The sequence below is a fragment of the Malaclemys terrapin genome, chromosome 8, assembly GCF_027887155.1.
Source record: "Malaclemys terrapin pileata isolate rMalTer1 chromosome 8, rMalTer1.hap1, whole genome shotgun sequence".
In the NCBI taxonomy this organism is placed as follows: Eukaryota; Metazoa; Chordata; order Testudines; family Emydidae; genus Malaclemys; species Malaclemys terrapin.
Genome location: NC_071512.1, coordinates 99,548,512 through 99,565,672, shown reverse-complemented (window position 1 = coordinate 99,565,672; position 17,161 = coordinate 99,548,512). Strand labels below are relative to the sequence as shown.

The 17,161-nt window shown below is 42.2% G+C and overlaps 2 protein-coding genes across 3 annotated transcripts in view; one reads left to right on the top strand and one right to left on the bottom strand.

Moving 5' to 3' along the window:
• Positions 1-5,889: 5,889 nt before the first annotated feature.
• On the bottom strand, positions 5,890-9,826 carry LOC128841920 (cytochrome c oxidase assembly factor 7). The gene is made up of 3 exons (XM_054037441.1): positions 9,629-9,826; positions 8,948-9,088; positions 5,890-7,544 (listed from the first exon to the last, which is right to left on the bottom strand). Exons 1-3 carry the CDS (start codon positions 9,732-9,734, stop codon positions 7,096-7,098), a joined length of 696 nt encoding a protein of 231 aa, XP_053893416.1. The 5' UTR covers positions 9,735-9,826; the 3' UTR covers positions 5,890-7,095.
• A 2,651-nt stretch (positions 9,827-12,477) lies between these two features.
• LOC128841981 (protein zyg-11 homolog B) overlaps positions 12,478-17,161 on the top strand; it is a 35,616-nt gene continuing 30,932 nt past the window's right edge. For both annotated transcript variants that reach the window (XM_054037569.1, XM_054037570.1), the window contains exon 1: positions 12,478-12,555. In XM_054037569.1, the coding sequence (XP_053893544.1) occupies positions 12,553-12,555 (3 nt within the window). In that variant the 5' untranslated portion in view covers positions 12,478-12,552. The remainder of the gene's footprint in view (positions 12,556-17,161) is intronic.

Below are 17,161 nucleotides of genomic sequence, written 5' to 3'. Positions count from 1 at the left end.
AGATAGTCACATGTTTATTTCATTCATTAGTCTTGATCACCTCCCCCTTTGAAGTATATTACTGTATCACAAAAGAACATTGGCTGCCTGCTGAGATAAACACAAACTAGTTAAGAGAAAAAGAAAGCACTTCAGTAAGTTGCCAAGTTTTTAAACGGATTCCTTTATTTATCATTCTCACAGGGAGTTCAATCAGCTACCTGGTGTGCTGCTGCAGTACTGTGCCTGTTTCCATCCCTTCACAACCATAAGTACACCTAGGCAGTTTGCTCTTCACCATACAGACCTTTTATTCTATAGTTCCTTTACAAACAGAGCAAGACACAGGCATATTGCAGCAGGTGCTTTCCACACAGTTCTCTTCTCTACAGGTCACCCTCAAAGCTCCTCCCACTTATATCCTCCCAATTGTATCAATGCCCTAGTAATTACTACTCAAGTGCTCATAATCCCCCATCAGAAAGTGTTTAATTGCTCCCGCCTGCAGCCTTTTCTGTGCTGCAGTAATGTCAGGGGTCAGGGTGCTATAGCTAATACTCTGCACAATCATCCAACCCACAGAACCTAAAAAACTTATTAATTCTTCCACATTTCTATGGACGGTGCTCTGGATATCTGTCAGTTGCTCTATCTGTCCAAAATCTTAATGGCTTTTGAGACAACAATTTCTGTCCCAGAAATGCTAAATTATGTCTTTGTAGTGTAAGATAAAAAGGAAAGATGCAGACATTAGCCTTGCAGCAGTACAAGAAGTGCTCCTACCACTTCAAAGCATGGTTACTATAAGCTAAGATATATTGCAATCATGAAATCCATCCAGAGGACTCCTGATCCTAAAAGCTAGGTTGAAAGTTGATTCTTATGGATACACTGACTATATAAAAAAAAACCCTGTGCTGCTGAAATAAAAAATGGACTGAACCATTCTGATGTTATCCCAGGGATGTTCCATGTAAATTTCACACACCTGTTCATCTGTTTTTAAGTTGCTTGTGTGCCTTGAGGAGTAACTACTTTAATCACAGATTTTGCTAGACAGAAGTGTGTATCAGTGAAGCAGCTTCAGTATTTGGTTGATGGATTAAAAAAAGGGTCTGAGCAGCCCATTTTACAGAAGCAGGGCCAACCTGCTCATATAAGTGAAGGCGATGATCTGGGCCAACATTCTGTTTGATGGGCCTGATTCTCCACTGCCTTGAACCTTATGTAGTCCCTTATCCTGTACACTGTGGGTGTAAAACTCTACCAGATCACGCCACTCTTACATCTGAGACAGGCTTTTACCCCTATTTTGTCCATGTGTAAATGAATACCTGAGGTGCAAGCCAGTGAAGAATCTGGCCATGAAGCTTTTGCTCTACTTATCCTGAAAGAAGGCTTGCTTTTATTTTCTCTAGCTGACCCTTAAAATACTAACTACAGTAACACAAATCTATTTCATTTTTGTTAACAATGATACATTGTAAATTGCTGGAAACTAGACTAGGAGACATAACAGCATTCCCCTTCTCCAGCGTAAATACGAATTTTTGACTTGCACTGCCCTCTATTCCCACAACGTGCACATTTTATCTGCATCTCTATTATATGCCTGTGCGGGTTTTTTTATTCTTGTATTAAATATCCCCCTTGATAGGAGTTTGTAATATGGGTTGGGCCATTCACTTAGGAGTTCAATGAGCCTGGTGACAAACTGTTTTAATCAATAAATTCTCTAGCTGATTTATAACAGAGAGTTATCTCAAGAACTGATTTCATTGCACACACTTGTAATAATGGCAGTAGGCCAAATTCATTTTTGGTGTTACGCTATTGACAACAGAGTCTGCAGTAAGATAGCTGTCAGTTTGGTGGATGAACCAAATGGACTAGGACCCAGCTCATTCCCAGAGCTCTTTAATCAAATCCCCTTTAATCAGGGATGAATTTGATTCAGTGTCTTTAACCAAGCGTAAGGCTCTGAATCAGCAAAATAAATGAGGCAGGGTAAGGAGATTTTTTTGCTTAATTAGACCCTAATGAGTTAAATTAGCTAAGGCCACTTTCCCTTAAATATGTGTGAATAAAAAGTTCAGACCCTGACAGAAAAGCAGGAATCTATTGCTAATAGGTTGTTATTGTTTTCTACTCTGAGGGGTGGTTGCCACTTTTCCATCCTTCATCATGTATGCACTGGTTACTATAAGGTTCTCATGCATGCACAAGCAGCAAAGTAACATCTTTCTGTTTGATTACAAACAATATAAAAATAAAACTTTTTTTTAAAATTATGACCTATGCCTGAGAGAAAGGATGGTCAGGTATATAAGGCACTAGACTTATAGTAAGGAGAGCTGGGTTCAATTTCTGCGTCTACACTGCCTTCCTGTGTAATCTTGGTCAAATCACTTAATCTCTTTGCGCTCCCATTCTCCATCTATACAATGGGGTAACAACACTTCTTTTCTCACTCTGTCTTGCCTATCTAGATTGCAAGCTCTTCAAGGAAGAGACCCTCTCTGACTTCATGTATGTACAGCACCTAGCGCAATGGAGCCTTAGTCCTCATTGGGACCTCTAAATACTACAGCAGTACAAATAATAATGATGACAATAGCTTGATTGTGTTTTGGTTAGTAAATCAAAGCCTCCTGAAAACACAGTACTTGTAAAATACAAAATTCCTCAATCCCCAGACAGCACAACTAGTGTGATTGTGCACTGCACAGGACATGGCCTTCCAGCTTGTCCATATGCTGTAAGCTTTGCAGGGCTGGGCAAGAAGTGAGGTAGGGCTTGTATATCTACCAGACATTGTCTGAATTAGGCAGGAGCATCAGGAACCCTTTTGCCAATTTGACTATTCAAATTTCTTGTGAGAAGTGGCTCATATTATTTATTTCTCTGATGCACTAAAGAAAACACTTTGGCCACAATTTTCAAAAATGTCTAATGATTTTGTGTCCCTCAGTTTCTGAGTGCCCAGTATGAGACACCTTAAAAGGGTCTTAAAGGGGTCTTCAGAAAATGCTGAGCACCAACTTCTGAAAATAAAGTCCCTTTAAGAGGGGGAAGTCTCAAGTTGGGTGCCCAAATATTGAGGCACTCAACTTATCGTGTCACTTTTGAAAATCTTGGTCTTTAGATCTGAGAGGTAAAGCGTATTAGTACAGAATGTATGGGCAAGATTCTAATCCCACGCTGCTTCTGCACTAATGGAACTTCACTGATTTACGCATAATTTACACCAGTGTAAGAGCAGTCTCTATGTTTCTAATTTCTGTTTAACAGAAAAATACATTCATGTCCTTTTCTAGGTTTCCCAATGACTGTGCTTAACTACCAGCTTCAAAAAAAAGCAGCATATTGTAACATAATGACTGGTCTGTAAGTAAATGGAAACAGCTTCAGAATAGGAGTCCATTTAGAGATAATTACACTTACTATTTCATAACCCCAGAGCTACTAATTCCGTATGAGTTGAAGTTCAGAAAACAGTGTATCACACCAAATGCTTTTCCTCAAATTTGTCTGTAATTAACTGGTTTCTGTAAAACCATGGTGAGCAAAGTGCTACAACCCACTATGAAACAAATTAAAGTTATTTCCTTGTGTGACAAATACCGGAATTACTTTGACTTTCAAAACTTGGATGACTCCCTTACTGTAGTTTTAATTAGTTTTTTCTTCATATTTTTGTTCAAGCAGCTCTATTCTTTAGAGACTGATCAGAACTTCAGTTCTATAACTTCAATCAAGAAACCAATGGTTTTACATCCACAGACCTGCCTTTTGCTGCAGAGCCTTTGAAATTGACAGTTGAGGCACATCAAGTTGGCAGATCAGAGAAAAAGGCATTTAAATTGTGTGCGTGTACTTATATGCACACTTATAGCTAATGAATGGCATTAGTGACTAAAGTCCTCTAAAATTTGTTAGTCTCTAAGGTGCCACAAGTATTCCTGTTCTTTTTAAAGTCCTCTATTTATTCAAAGATCAGGAAATAATACTTGGGCCCTAATTCACTTCTCCGGTTTAAATCCTAGCAGTTTAAATCAAGAGTCACAATGGTGTAAAACTGATGCAGGCAAGTCAGGCCATTAGCACTTAAGTGTTGCAGTGCTTAACTTGTGGAATTCACAGTCCTAAGTTAGGCAGCCATGCATGGTAGGGGGAGAGTTAGGCATAAGAAAAGGATTCACAAAAGACATCAAGCTGAGTGGATGAACTGTTAAACTAGCCAGTAGGAAATGCCAGAATGAGACAGAGAAAAAAAGTGAGAGACTGACTCTATAGCCCAATAGGTAGAGTCAGGGTCGCATCCCTGCTCCAGGAAATATTTCATTAATTATACAAAGTGAAACAGCTTCATCAGGAGAGACTGAGAGGGGCCCACCCCAGAATACCCAAAAGCCTGATGACTAGGGCACTCACCTGTGATGTGGGAGATAAAAGGCTCAAGTCAAACCTAGGTCTTCCACATCCTGGGTGATTGCTCTAACCAATTGGATATAATTGGACACCTCCCTTCCTCCAAAGTCTCATCTCCCTGCAGGCAAGATCAGCAGGGGAATGTCTAGCTTGAGAATCTCACTGGAGCTAGCGCACCGATCATCTCAGTGACATCAGCAGTGAGGTGCTCTGTGCATACTCATATGCAGAAACAGGCACGTAGGAACTTTAGACACCCATAGGGTTAGGTGGCAGCTGAGCAGGGGTTTTGTAAATGCCATTGGTAGCTAAATGTTTGACTTAGGTGCCTAAAGAGGCATTTAGACCCCTCAGTCACCATTCATCCATGCTATAAAGGAGCTTAATTTTACTCTTGTTCGTCTCCAAACTTTTCCCACTGAGCTGCATTTGGGGATTTCTTAATTACCATTATTTATCCAAACCCCTCTGGTGACTATACCCATCAAAGGATATAAAGCCCATAATATTACCAATTGCAAATGGAAAGTCCCTGTTAACACATGCAGGAAAGGCCTCCAACTGAGAAGCATCTGTCTTGAGTTCCTGATTACATTGCAGTAGCACAATCACAACTCTGAAACCATGTCCTGCCACAGCTGATTAGAGTACCCACATACAGGCGAGTCTCATCTTACGCGCATTTAACATGCACGAATTCAGCTTTGCACGGTCGGCAAAAAAACAAACACACAAAAAAACAACAATTTAAATACTGTACCTGTAGTGCGGGCGATTCCACCCGCCATTACACTCAATGTAATTTTGACTATATGTAATTTTCGCTTTAGGCACTGACAGCGGAACGTAACCCCAGCGTAAGATGAGACTCGCCTGTATATTAGAGTCCAGTTGATAAATTAACAGGATGCTTATTTGCATGCTGATTCCATTGTAGTGTGTCCTATTAGCAAGAATAGAGGGAGTATTCTCCACTCCTAGCTTGTTTTTATTCCCTCATTTTGTTTTCTTTAAGAGTGAAATAGAACTTGATACTGGTTTCAGCTTTTAAGAGGATGTATACCCCACTTGTGAGCCCAAGATCCCAAATTAAAATATTTGTCCCTCTTCATTTTGATTTGAAGAAAAAAAAAATATATGTTCTTCAGCTACAGGAAATTAATTCTGCAGATTATGGAAACTTTACATGAAAAATAAGAAATTTAGGAAGACAACTAAAAGGAAGCCACTAGGTTGAGGGTGATGGTAGAAGCATGAAGTTAAGTAGAAGGGGAATAATGACAGTGAGGATTTGCTCCTGCATTCCTTGTACAGCCAAGTCCCTCAATCAAATCAAGTCAGTGAGGGAGCTGAGTGCGTAAGGACCTCAGGATCAAATCCTTAGTTAACCCATACCATTTACCTAACACATGGACATTCAAAAATACAGGATGGGGAACATGTGAAGGCAGATAATTTAAGATAGCTTCAGTGCAGAAATTACTTAAAATATATGTAGAGTTTATTGTAAAGTGGGACAGCTCTCAGTTTTGAAATTGGTACCACTTAAGGGAAATAAAAATGACACGTAGCTCCGCCATACAAAAATGCACTATTATACTGCTGCCTCTTTTTTTAATTTCAAACGAAGAAAGCGTTGTGTGGCTTTTAGAACATAAGCGCCCCTTAGTGGTAAGATACACAAACATTCCACCATAGTTTACTGTAGGTTTGTTTTTTATAATTAAAACATCACATCCTGAAGTCTTTGCTCAGTCAAAAATGCCCAATGACTAGTATTCAAGTTTAGCCTGAGTAAGGATTTCTTGATTTGGGCTCTCTTACACACACACACACTTTTAAAAATCACTCAAATTATACACAAGAATTGAATTTTTCAATAAAACATTGAACCCATCTGTAATAGACTAAAAACAATTTACATAAATAAAGGATACTTAATGACATTCAGAAGTATCTAGATAAGATTTACTGGACTTTCAAGAAATCAAGATTTATATATGTTCATCTGAGTTTTAAAACTTCACTCATCACCATGTCAGCTAAGTTATATCCCTTTTGTAACCTTGGTAAACAGAGAAGTGCAACTAAAGAAACTACCTTTAGAAGACAAAATAAATACCACCTTCAGTGATCAGTGTATTTCAGCATCAATGGAAGGAGCATGTCCTGTGATGATTCAAGTTTAGGTTTTCAGTGTGAGTGCTTGTCTTTGGAAAAGAAGAGTGCTCAAGAGTACATAAGTTCTTCTATATAGCATTCCTTACGGACACAGTAATAATATCCAAAGTAGTCTCTAAAATTACAGGCACAGTTTTGCATAGTCAGGTTTGAGTAATTATGCACATACACTTTTGTGTGGATGTGGAGGATTGCAGCCACAAGTCAGTACATAAAACTGCACCTTCAATTTTAAAAGCTGGATCCTCTGAGCCTTTGAAAATTTGGCCCTAAACGTTTGTTCGCCTGAAAAAAACTGTTCTATATGAAAGGGCCAAGTTTTCAGATAATGGTACACCAAAGTTGTACATGCATCAGTTGCACATCCAAAAATTTGCACATGCAAATACGTACATACAGATGCCTCTTTTGTGAGTGCAATAGGTATGGGATTTTGTTTGCAGCTAAAGTTTATGCACCATTTAAAAGCGCAGTTCTAGAAGTCAGTGAATGATTTAATTGGATTTACTCCCCAAATGTTAAGGCTCTAGAAGCTTCCTGCTGTTCTTTATGTAGGTCTCTTGCCCTGTTTTTCAGAGCCTCTGCCTTGGCATCATTCTTATCAATTCCATCTCCTAGTTTGTACATTCGACTGGCATTGGCACATGCCCACACATGACCCATGTCACATGCTTTCAAAGAGTACTTCAAAGCCAGGTTCATGTCCTTTGGTATCCCAGGTGCTCCTTGAAGATATATCGCACTAAGATTGAAGCAACTAGGGGCAAAACTGCCATCACATGCTTTAGTGTAGTAGTCCCTGGCAAGGACTGGGTCAGGTTTGTCATCATTTACTTGCCCATCGTGTGCTAAAAGTCCAACGTTGTGGCAAGCATTTATTGATTTCTTCCCACCTTTTTCGCAAGACTTCAGAAAGCAGTTGTAGGCAGCTTTCAAATCTTGGCTGAGTCCACCTGCAGCCATCCAAAAAACACAATCAAATACAAGTTTGTGAGAAGAACATACTCCAATTGTGAGATAGCGAGAAAAACATTTTCTTTCACAAATTTTTCAATACTATTCTGGAAGACTATAACTAAAGATAGTTGTAAACGTGGACTAAACTGCATTCTCATACCTATGAGAGCAATCATCTCTCTCCATAGCCTTCTTCATTCTCATTGCTGTTCACGTTTTTGGTGGCCTGTCTAGGTATGTCTACACTGCATGAGTGGAGATAAGGAGGTGTTAGTACTGTTATACAAGGCACTGGTGAGACCTCATCTGGAATATTGTGTGCAATTCTGGTCTCCCATGTTTAAGAAGGATGAATTCAAACTGGAACAGGTACAGAGAAAGGCTACTAGGATGATCCGAGGAATGGAAAACCTGTCTTATGTTATTTAGCCTAACCAAAAGAAGGCTATGGGGAGATATGATTGCTCTCTATAAATATATCGGGGGATAAATACCAGGGAGGGAGAGGAATTATTTAAACTCAATACCAATGTGGACACAAGAACAAATGTATATAAATTGGCCATCAGGAAGTTTAGACTTGAAATTAGACAAAGGTTTCTAACCATCAGAAGAGTGAAGTTCTGGAACAGCCTTCCAAGGGGAGCAGTGGAGGCAAAAGACCTATCTGGCTTCAAGACTAAGCTTGATAAGTTTATGGAAGGGATGGTATGATGGGATAGCCTAATTTTGGCAATTAATTTATCTTTGACTATTAACGGTAAATATGCCCAATGGCCTGTGATGGGACACTAGATAGGGTGAGATCCGAGTTACTACAGATTCTTTCCTGGGTGTCTGGCTGATGAGTCTTGCCCACATGCTCAGGGTTTAGCTGATCGCCATATTTGGGGTCAGGAAGGAATTTTCCTCCAGGGCAGATTGGCAGAGGCCCTGGGGTTTTTTCACCTCTCTCTACAGCATGGGGCACGGGTCACTTGCTGGAGGAGTCTCTGCATCTTGAAGTCTTTAAACCACAAGTTGAGGACTTCGATAGCTCAGACATAGGTCAGGGGTTTGTTACAGGAGTGGGTGGGTGAGATTCTGTGGCCTGCGTTGTGCAGGAGGTCAGACTAGAAGATCAAAATGGTCCCCTCTGACCTTAAAGTCTATGAGTCTAAATCTGTGCTTCCTAGCACTGAAAGGTTAACCCATCATAAAATGTTAGCTAGAAATCCTGAAGCATCTTGTCACAAGAAGAGAACTAGCTCACAAGAACAGTCTCAACACCAGTGGGGGCTGGGCTCCAGTGGGCGCAAAAGGGGAGGGCCTGGGGGGCTAGCCAACCCAAGCCAGGGGTTCACCCACCGCTCATGCTCAACACTTCCCTTTCTTCCAACAGGTGGAAGCTGTTTCTCACCTTTCCCAGTTGCATAATAAGCTCCAAGTTTATAGCAACTCTCACTGTTCTCATTCTTTTCACAGTTTTCTTTTAGCACCTTGGCAGCTGCTTCAAAGTCCTTCTTCACCCCCTCCAAATAATCAGCCAATCGATGGCAACCTGCGAGGAAGACAGGGATTAAACAGTTTACAAACTAGGCTCAGGCTAGGCCATTTGGGTGCTTCATCGCAACACATGAACCGAAGACGATTGGTCTTTCTAATATGGTATCTTGCTTGTCCAGGTTTAGTCTCATTTTTTCTATAGTACAAACCCACTGGAAGCTTTAATGTCAGCTCTGAATTCCCCCCACCCCAGTTTGTCTGTGCAGGGCTGCACCCCGGGACTACACCGCAAGCACAGATGAAAACAAACATCCTAGACCTAGCAGCGCTGCTTTGCAAGAGAAACCCCACACCTCGCTTTCTGCAAGGAGAGCTGGCAGAAAAGACAGCCCCAGGCCCCCGAACTACAGGCACTTCCCAGAGAGGTGAGGCCCAGTGACCTTGGAAGCATCTCTCCACTCGTGCATGAAGGCAGCAGCTAGGAGAGGCCAGGGACCAAGCGCCCCACCGGGAGGACCCGCCGCCCGCATCAGGGGCCAGCCCTCGGTGCCTGGGGCTGGGTGCAGCCGGGCGCTGCGCCGCGTTGTCTACTTACCGTCCGGATCGCCCTCCTTGTAGCACTGGTAGCTGTACTCGATGCCCAGGTTCTCCAGGTAGCCCTTCACCTCCTCCTCGTCCTCCAGGTTGACCAGCCCGGCCATCGCCCTTCCACTGGGGAAACCTGCCGCCGCGCTGCAAGGTGACTCGACCACGAGCGCCGGGCTGTCCCTCCTGCAGGGCCCGCCCGCACCCGGAAGGGAATAGGTACCGCTCACGGCCAGCGGGCGGAGCAGAGCGCCGAAGAATCGATGCGCGGCATCAGCCCATTTACAGAAGCGGAGCGGGCGGGCGGAGAACGTGGAAGCTGTGATCAGAGCAGCTGCTCCTGGATAGTATCTCCTGCAGGCTACACCCCCTGGCCAGGCTTCAGGGCAGGAGGGCAAGCTAGGGACACGGGGCTCTAGCAACGGGACTTTCCAGGCCATTCTCTTTCGCTCTCCTTTTGTCTGATCTCTTTCACTCTTTCTCTAAACTTTTTTTTCCATTCACCCCTTCTGAAACTAGCCTTGGCTCATTTTATTGCTATAGATACATGCAGTAAGTTGGCTCAATAGGTTATTATGCCTATCGGTGCTCTTTGCCCAAGAGCCATTTAATTGATCTTACTGAATTACACCTACGAATATACTTATAAGCACAATACTATTTTGCACCCAGACTTACCCAAGCACTTTACAAATGTTAAATATGCCTCAAAAACTAGTTATATGAAAATGGGGAATCTTTCCATTGAAAAAGAAAAGGGCTTATTCTACTTTCTATTCTCCTGCTTATTTCTCTTTCTACTTCTCCTCTTTCTTTGGGTAAAGTATATTTTAGAGATGCTATGCTTGCTCTGAGCTGCCTCAATATGACAGTCTCAATAAAATAAGGGGCCAGCTGCACAAGGAAAATGCCCCAAATATCTCATGTGTTGCTGGCAACCATTTTGAGCAACAGGTCACTTTCATGGTGCAGATGGGCCCTTACTTTGTTGAGAATGAGCTCCCTTTCCCTTCAACCAGCTTTGAAAACTAACTACTAGTAGCCAAAACAAACTGTTTACCTGACCTCAAGAAGCAGTCTGTGTAGCTTGAAAACTTGTCTCTTGTAACAACAGAGGTTGGTCCAATAAAAGATATTACCTCACCTACCTTGTGTCTCCAATATCCTGGGACCAACATGGCTTTACAACACTGTTACAAAAGCATGAAAGATGCCTGTTGCACCATAGCTCCAGGTCACTTCCCATACTGATGTTGACAATGTTTTTGTCATTGCCAAACCCAAGTGTTCACTAGTGAGTCAGCCTGCCTCCCCTACCCCCACCCTAATAAAAAGAGGTTGGTTTACAAATTATGAGATTTTAAAAATAATAAATTTTGGGTGGGGGTTGCCTTGTGGGTTTTGAGCCTACAGTGATCATGTTTTCAAGTTGTTCTTTACAGCTATTAGGGCTAGAAACTTAGTTTTAAATAAATGAAAGCTGAGATTGTTGTGTAATTATGTGATTCCAGGAGCTGTGGCTTTAAGAAAAACATCAAATGTCATGAATTGTGATTAAAATTGTGAGTTGGCAACACTTTTTTTTGCCTATCTGGACTAACAGCTACATAGTTTTCAACGCCATTTTAAGGGGAGAAGGCAGTGTTGATAACTACTGTCAGCAACCGTTCAGTTTCCAAGTATAGACAAATCTTTAACACCATATGATCCTGGGCAGGCCATACAACTTCCGAGCTTCAATGTCGTCCTTTAAAAAATGGGATTAATACTTATTTACCTTCTTTACATCAGTGTTGTGATAACCAACAATTTAATGGTCCTTTTTTACTGCCTCTATATAAGCAAAACTTCTATTGGCTTCAGTTAGAATTTTGCCTGCATATGGATTGCATTGTGGAGGATAATATTTGTAAATTTGACATCCTCCAATGAAAGGAAGTATAAATTAATTTAGAAATTTGGGTCTTCTGATTTATTATTTGTGATTTTGCTGGTTTGGGAATAAGTATTGTTCATGTGGCTGTACCTGGAGTCGTCAAGAAGCTTAAATGCAAGCTCTTTATATTTTCATTTTAGCTGGTTACGGTGGTATTATTACATTGTATCCTGAAACTGAAATAACTGAGACTGGTGCACTCTGTGCTGACAAGAAACTGTAGTGTATGTGGGAGAGAAGTGTTCACTACCACCTACATCTATGGACCAAATCTGCTCCCATTAAAGTCAATTGCAAAGCCCCCATTGACTTCAGTGGAAGTAGGATGAGGCCTTTTACACTAGAGACTTGCAATTACTTTGTGCTGGAGCCTCTGCACAAATAATTTTGTATATCACTTAATGAGATAATAGATTATTTTAATTCTTGGTTTCTTTTTAATAAAACATGCTAACCCTCGTCCTTGTCGTCCCCATTCCATTTAGGTGTGTGGATGGGGGGGGATTACCGTTTGAGTTACACCGGTGCACACTGTCACCTCATAGGCTAATACACCACTTAATACCACTAAGGATTCAATAGATGTTAATAAAATTAAATAAAAAAAAATCAATAATCACACAAACTCCTCCCCAGGGGAAACAGGAAACAACTGTCAGATGGACAGGAAAAGGAGCTTACAATGGAATTGCTAACTCAGTACAATGCACAACGCCACGATTTATTAAGCTTTATTAAGCTTTGCTTCTCCAGCTTGACGCGATTTTGGTTTAAGGCGGCTGATTTTCAAAAGAGCTCAGCTCCCAGCGCGCCCCCTGCGCGGCTGCGTCCGGCCGGCTACCGCGGCTCCAGCAGCAGGAGCGCGGCCCCTTTAAGGGAGGCGGGAGGCGGGCCCGGCCGCCCTTAGCCGGCTGAGGCGGATTCACTTCCAGGTCGACGGGGCGGCCCTGTGCCCCGGCTCGCTGCTGGGTGACGGAGCCTGGGGCCCCAGCGCAGAGATGGTGAGTCCTTCCCCCCACCCCCTTCCCGCGCCATGGGGTGTGCAGCCCGCCCCACGCGGGGGGGATCGGGGCTGCTCCCCCGAGCCCAGCCCCGGGCGGGCTCGGCTGAGGTAAATTCCCCGCCGGCTGGCTCGAGGCCCTCGCGGGGGCGGCCCGGCGCGAGACTGACAGCGGCTCGCTGCGGCTCCCCGGGCGCGGGGGGCGCAGGGCCGTTCGCGCTTCCCGCGGGCCGGGATACACCGGCAGCCTGCGGAGCGGGTTGTTACATAAGCGGGGACCGAGGCTGCAGGAGCCGGGCGGCAGCGAGTTACGGTCCCTGGCAGCGGCTCGCCTTGGGAAGTTAAAAACCAACCCGTCTCGGGCCCAGGGCCCGGCCCCCCTCGTCTGGATGCACTTAGACCCGGGTCACCTGTTCGCCTGCCTCCCGGGGAATAGGCTCTGCTGGCGTCAGGCACCTTTCTTCTACCACCCCAGCTGTGTCTGCAGTAAGGGTTGGACTGATCTTGAACTCGTTTGGTTTCAATCCAACACGACCCCGGCTCTTAACTGGAATAGTTAAATGGGCACAAAACCTGTGTGTGGATCAGGACTACCCAATTAAGGAGCACAAGTTCCCTCAAAAAATCAGGGGGACTTGTATTTCTGAGTCACTCCTGTCTACACTGCAAAAAAAGAACTCACCAGGTCCCGGAGCCCAGGCTCTAGCCTGAGCCCAAACATCTACACTGTATTTTTATATAGCCCCACAGCTCTGGCCCAGTTAGGGTGACCAGACAGCAAAAGTGAAAAATCGGGACGGGGGTGGGGGGTAATAGGAGCCTATATAAGAAAAAGCCCCAAATAGCGGGACTGTCCCTATAAAATCGGGACATCTGGTCACCCTACATGAGCCTCTACAACAGCATGAGCTAAAAGCCAACTGGGCCTGGCTGTTAGCTAAGGCTGTAGAGCAGATTCATTTTATCTTTCTCTTCAAGTGGTCTCGGTGCCACTAGATGGGATAGAACAGTGGTTCTCAAACTTTTGTACTGGTGACCCCTTTCACATAGCAAGCCTCTAAGTGCAACTCCCCCTTATGAATTAAAAACACTTTTTAATATATTTAACACCATTATAAATGCTGGAAGCAAAACGGGGTTTGGGGTGGAGGCTGACTGCTCACGACCCCCCTTGTAATAACCTCATGACCCCATTTGGGTTCCCGACCCCCAGTTTGAGAACCCCTGGGATAGAGCAACACACCCAGAAGGTGTGTGGGTTACACATACACCCTCAGGGCTTCAGTCTGCACTGACTTTGGCTCACTCTGCGATGGTAACTTGGGTTGGAGCTTAGGCTGGAGTTTGTGCTCTGAAGGTGTGTTGACATTGGAATAAAAGACCTGTGATTAGCCTGGGTCATCTGACTTAGGCTTGTGGTGCTCGGGCTGGAGCTTGGGCTCTGGGACCCTTCCCCCTTGTGGGGTCCAAGAGCTTGTGCTCCAGTCTGAGCCTAAACATCTACAGTCCCGCAGCTTGAATCCCACGACTCAAGCTTTTGTAGAGCAGCAACAACTACACTAATAATAATTAGTGTTTTACAGATATTTAACAGTAGGATGAGGCATATTTTCTCTGTCACTACTGAAGCATTACAGAGGGAGAGATGGTTGGGAAAGAAATACATTTTGTTTGTTACCTTGTTGTCTGTAAAGAGTCATGATTCACCCGCAGGTGGAAATGACTGTCTTTTTTTAAAACAAAACCCCAAACTGTAGACTTTGCTTTTTATATTTAATAAGGCTTAAACATACATTGTTGTGTGAAAACCTGACAAGGAGTTGGGGGTGGAGGAGGAATTAAGGCTGCTGATCCGTCTTAACTAGCAAGGGGTTTGGATATATTTTGTTTCTACAGCAATACAAGTTATACAGGAAGAGTTAAGCTGTTATACAGGAGGTCAGACTGGATGATCCTATTGGTCCTTTCTTGCTTTATAGTCTATGAATCTAAGTTCCTATTGTAGTATCATTATTTTTGAATTTTTTGGATTTATTGGTTTGTGTCACAACCTTAATACTTGTTTGAGCTAGTTTTGTTGTGCACAATTAATCTAAGGGCTTGTCTGCAAAGGAAATTACACCAGTGAAAGCTAAGGCCATGTTTTCTGCCAGCACAGTTATGTCGGTCAGTGGTGTGAAGAGGTGTGATACCTGACTGACATAGCTATGTTGGCAGAAGCCCCTAATGTAGGTTTCAGAGTAGCAGCCGTGTTAGTCTGTATCCGCAAAAAGAAGAACAGGAGTACTTGTGGCACCTTAGAGACTAACAAATTTATTAGAGCATAAGCTTTCGTGGACTACAGCCCACTTCTTCGGATGCATATAGAATGGAACATATATTGAGGAGATATATATACACACATACAGAGAGCATAAACAGGTGGGAGTTGTCTTACCAACTCTGAGAGGCCAATTAATTAAGAGAAAAAAAAAAAAACTTTTGAAGTGATAATCAAGATAGCCCAGTACAGACAGTTGGATAAGAAGTGTGAGCATACTTACAAGGGGAGATAGAATCAATGTTTGTAATGGCTCAGCCATTCCCAGTCCTATATTACAACAGAAAAACTTCAGAAACAGACTCCAACGAGAGACTGCTGAGCTAGAATTGATATGCAAACTAGACACAATCAACTCCGGTTTGAATAAGGACTTTAGTCAGAAGATTTTATTTTTAAATGAGTCTGAGATATGAGGGCTTGCAAAGGAGCAGATGAAGTCGTCATTGAGGATAGTGAAGCTAGTTTCTGCCAGAATAGGCTACAGCAGCCTGACAGAAGGTCAGATATACTTGTTGTTTTAGTATACAGTAAGTAGGTATATGAGATTGTGGTTCACATGATGCTGTTTCAGAAGAAATTCAGGAAAAACATAGTTGAAGTTCTTGATAAAGTAATCCTCTTCATTAATTTTAAATAAGACTTGCTGAATTTAGGATTCTATAGTTCAAGAACGTGAAGGTGGCCCTTTGTAAACTGCACTGTCTCTAAATAGTGAAACTTTATATAGGGCAAAACATTTTCTCTCTGTAATAAACAATTTATTAGGATAGGGTGGGAATCAGAAGTTTTAAATATTCCTCTTTTTTATTTTTTTATTTTTATTTGTGGGGGAGAGAATTCTTTGCTGCGTGTGACAAATCTGCCCAAGACACTCAATTATATGCTTATAATCAGAGGAACCTGGATTGAAGGAGGCATTATGCTTCAGGCTGCCATGTGCATTAGGTTGCTGTTAGATGCTGAAATCCATGCTGTTTATTTTATTAACTTATAATGTATACTACTAAATACAATTTAATTTTTCATAGTTTTTCATGCTTAATAAAACATCTATTAAAATAGTCATTCATTGTTTTTAAACAAAAGCTTTTAAAAAGCTAAAGAAAACTATTCTGCTTTATAAGGCAAAACTATAGTCACTCTTGGCTGCATCAGTATAATGCTGTTATGTATCTTGAGTAATAATATGTCAGTCTTTCAGATGTACACCAGAAAAGACACATGAGGTCTGCTTATCTTTTTGACTGCCAGCTTTGTGACTTTTATTTATATGAACTTGACAGGATGGAAAAGTACTGAGATCGAAGGGACTCAGTCAAGTAGTTTAGATAGGTAATTTAGGCTGTGTATACAAAAGTCTAATCACACATTTCAATAGAAATGTTTGTGTATATTTCTATATAAAACAGCTTTTGTTCAGATTTAATCAGTCCTAGGCAGTGTTTACAACTTGAACATGGCAGCACTGTGTTCATGCGTGAGAGCTGGAAAGTGAAATTAATTAGAAACAAAAGGGAAACTACTATAGTTCATTTCCATTTTCCAAGTTGAGTGAAATGCAAAAACTTAACAGCATAAATAGAAAAGTAAAATTTTGAAAATGATTTCACTTCTAACCTCATATGGTCTTAAACACAGGCAAGGACTCTATTTCTTTTTAGCGTAAGATCTTGAACATGTCCTTTTTAAGGAAAAGGACAGTACATTAGAAGATCAGAAATGCTTCTGGCTCTGATAAAATAGTTATAGAGCATGTCCCCATTGTCACGTTACAACAGTAGAGAATTCCAAGAAGAGTCACTTTTTTCCCCCTGACACTTATTGAGGAACTTCAGTAGAACACAGAAAACAGTATTGCCCTACTGGGTCTTCTGCTTCACTGTACAGTTTATGCCAAAAACCTTCCCAAGCTCCCTCGCACCTGGCTGTATGCCACAGATTTACAGAAGCAGTGCACACAGCCTCATGGCCACCACTATGGGAATCAATGAAGTTCATGAAAGATGTGTGGTGTTACTGGTGTGTGTATAATTAATCCTAGTTAATGGATATTGTTGGATGCCCTTCTGGCATGAAGAATAAGCATTTTGAACAGAATCAGACTAGAGATGGGCTGAAGCTTTAATATTTTTATTTGAACTTCCCCTAAAATTCAGGGGTGTTTAGATCTATGGTATTGGTCTGGGCTCATCTCTGATCACAAACAGACAATTTTTTAATCTGCACCCCTATCTTCCCAATTTATTTCAGCTACTGGTCCATCAGCAAAGCCTAATAACATCAT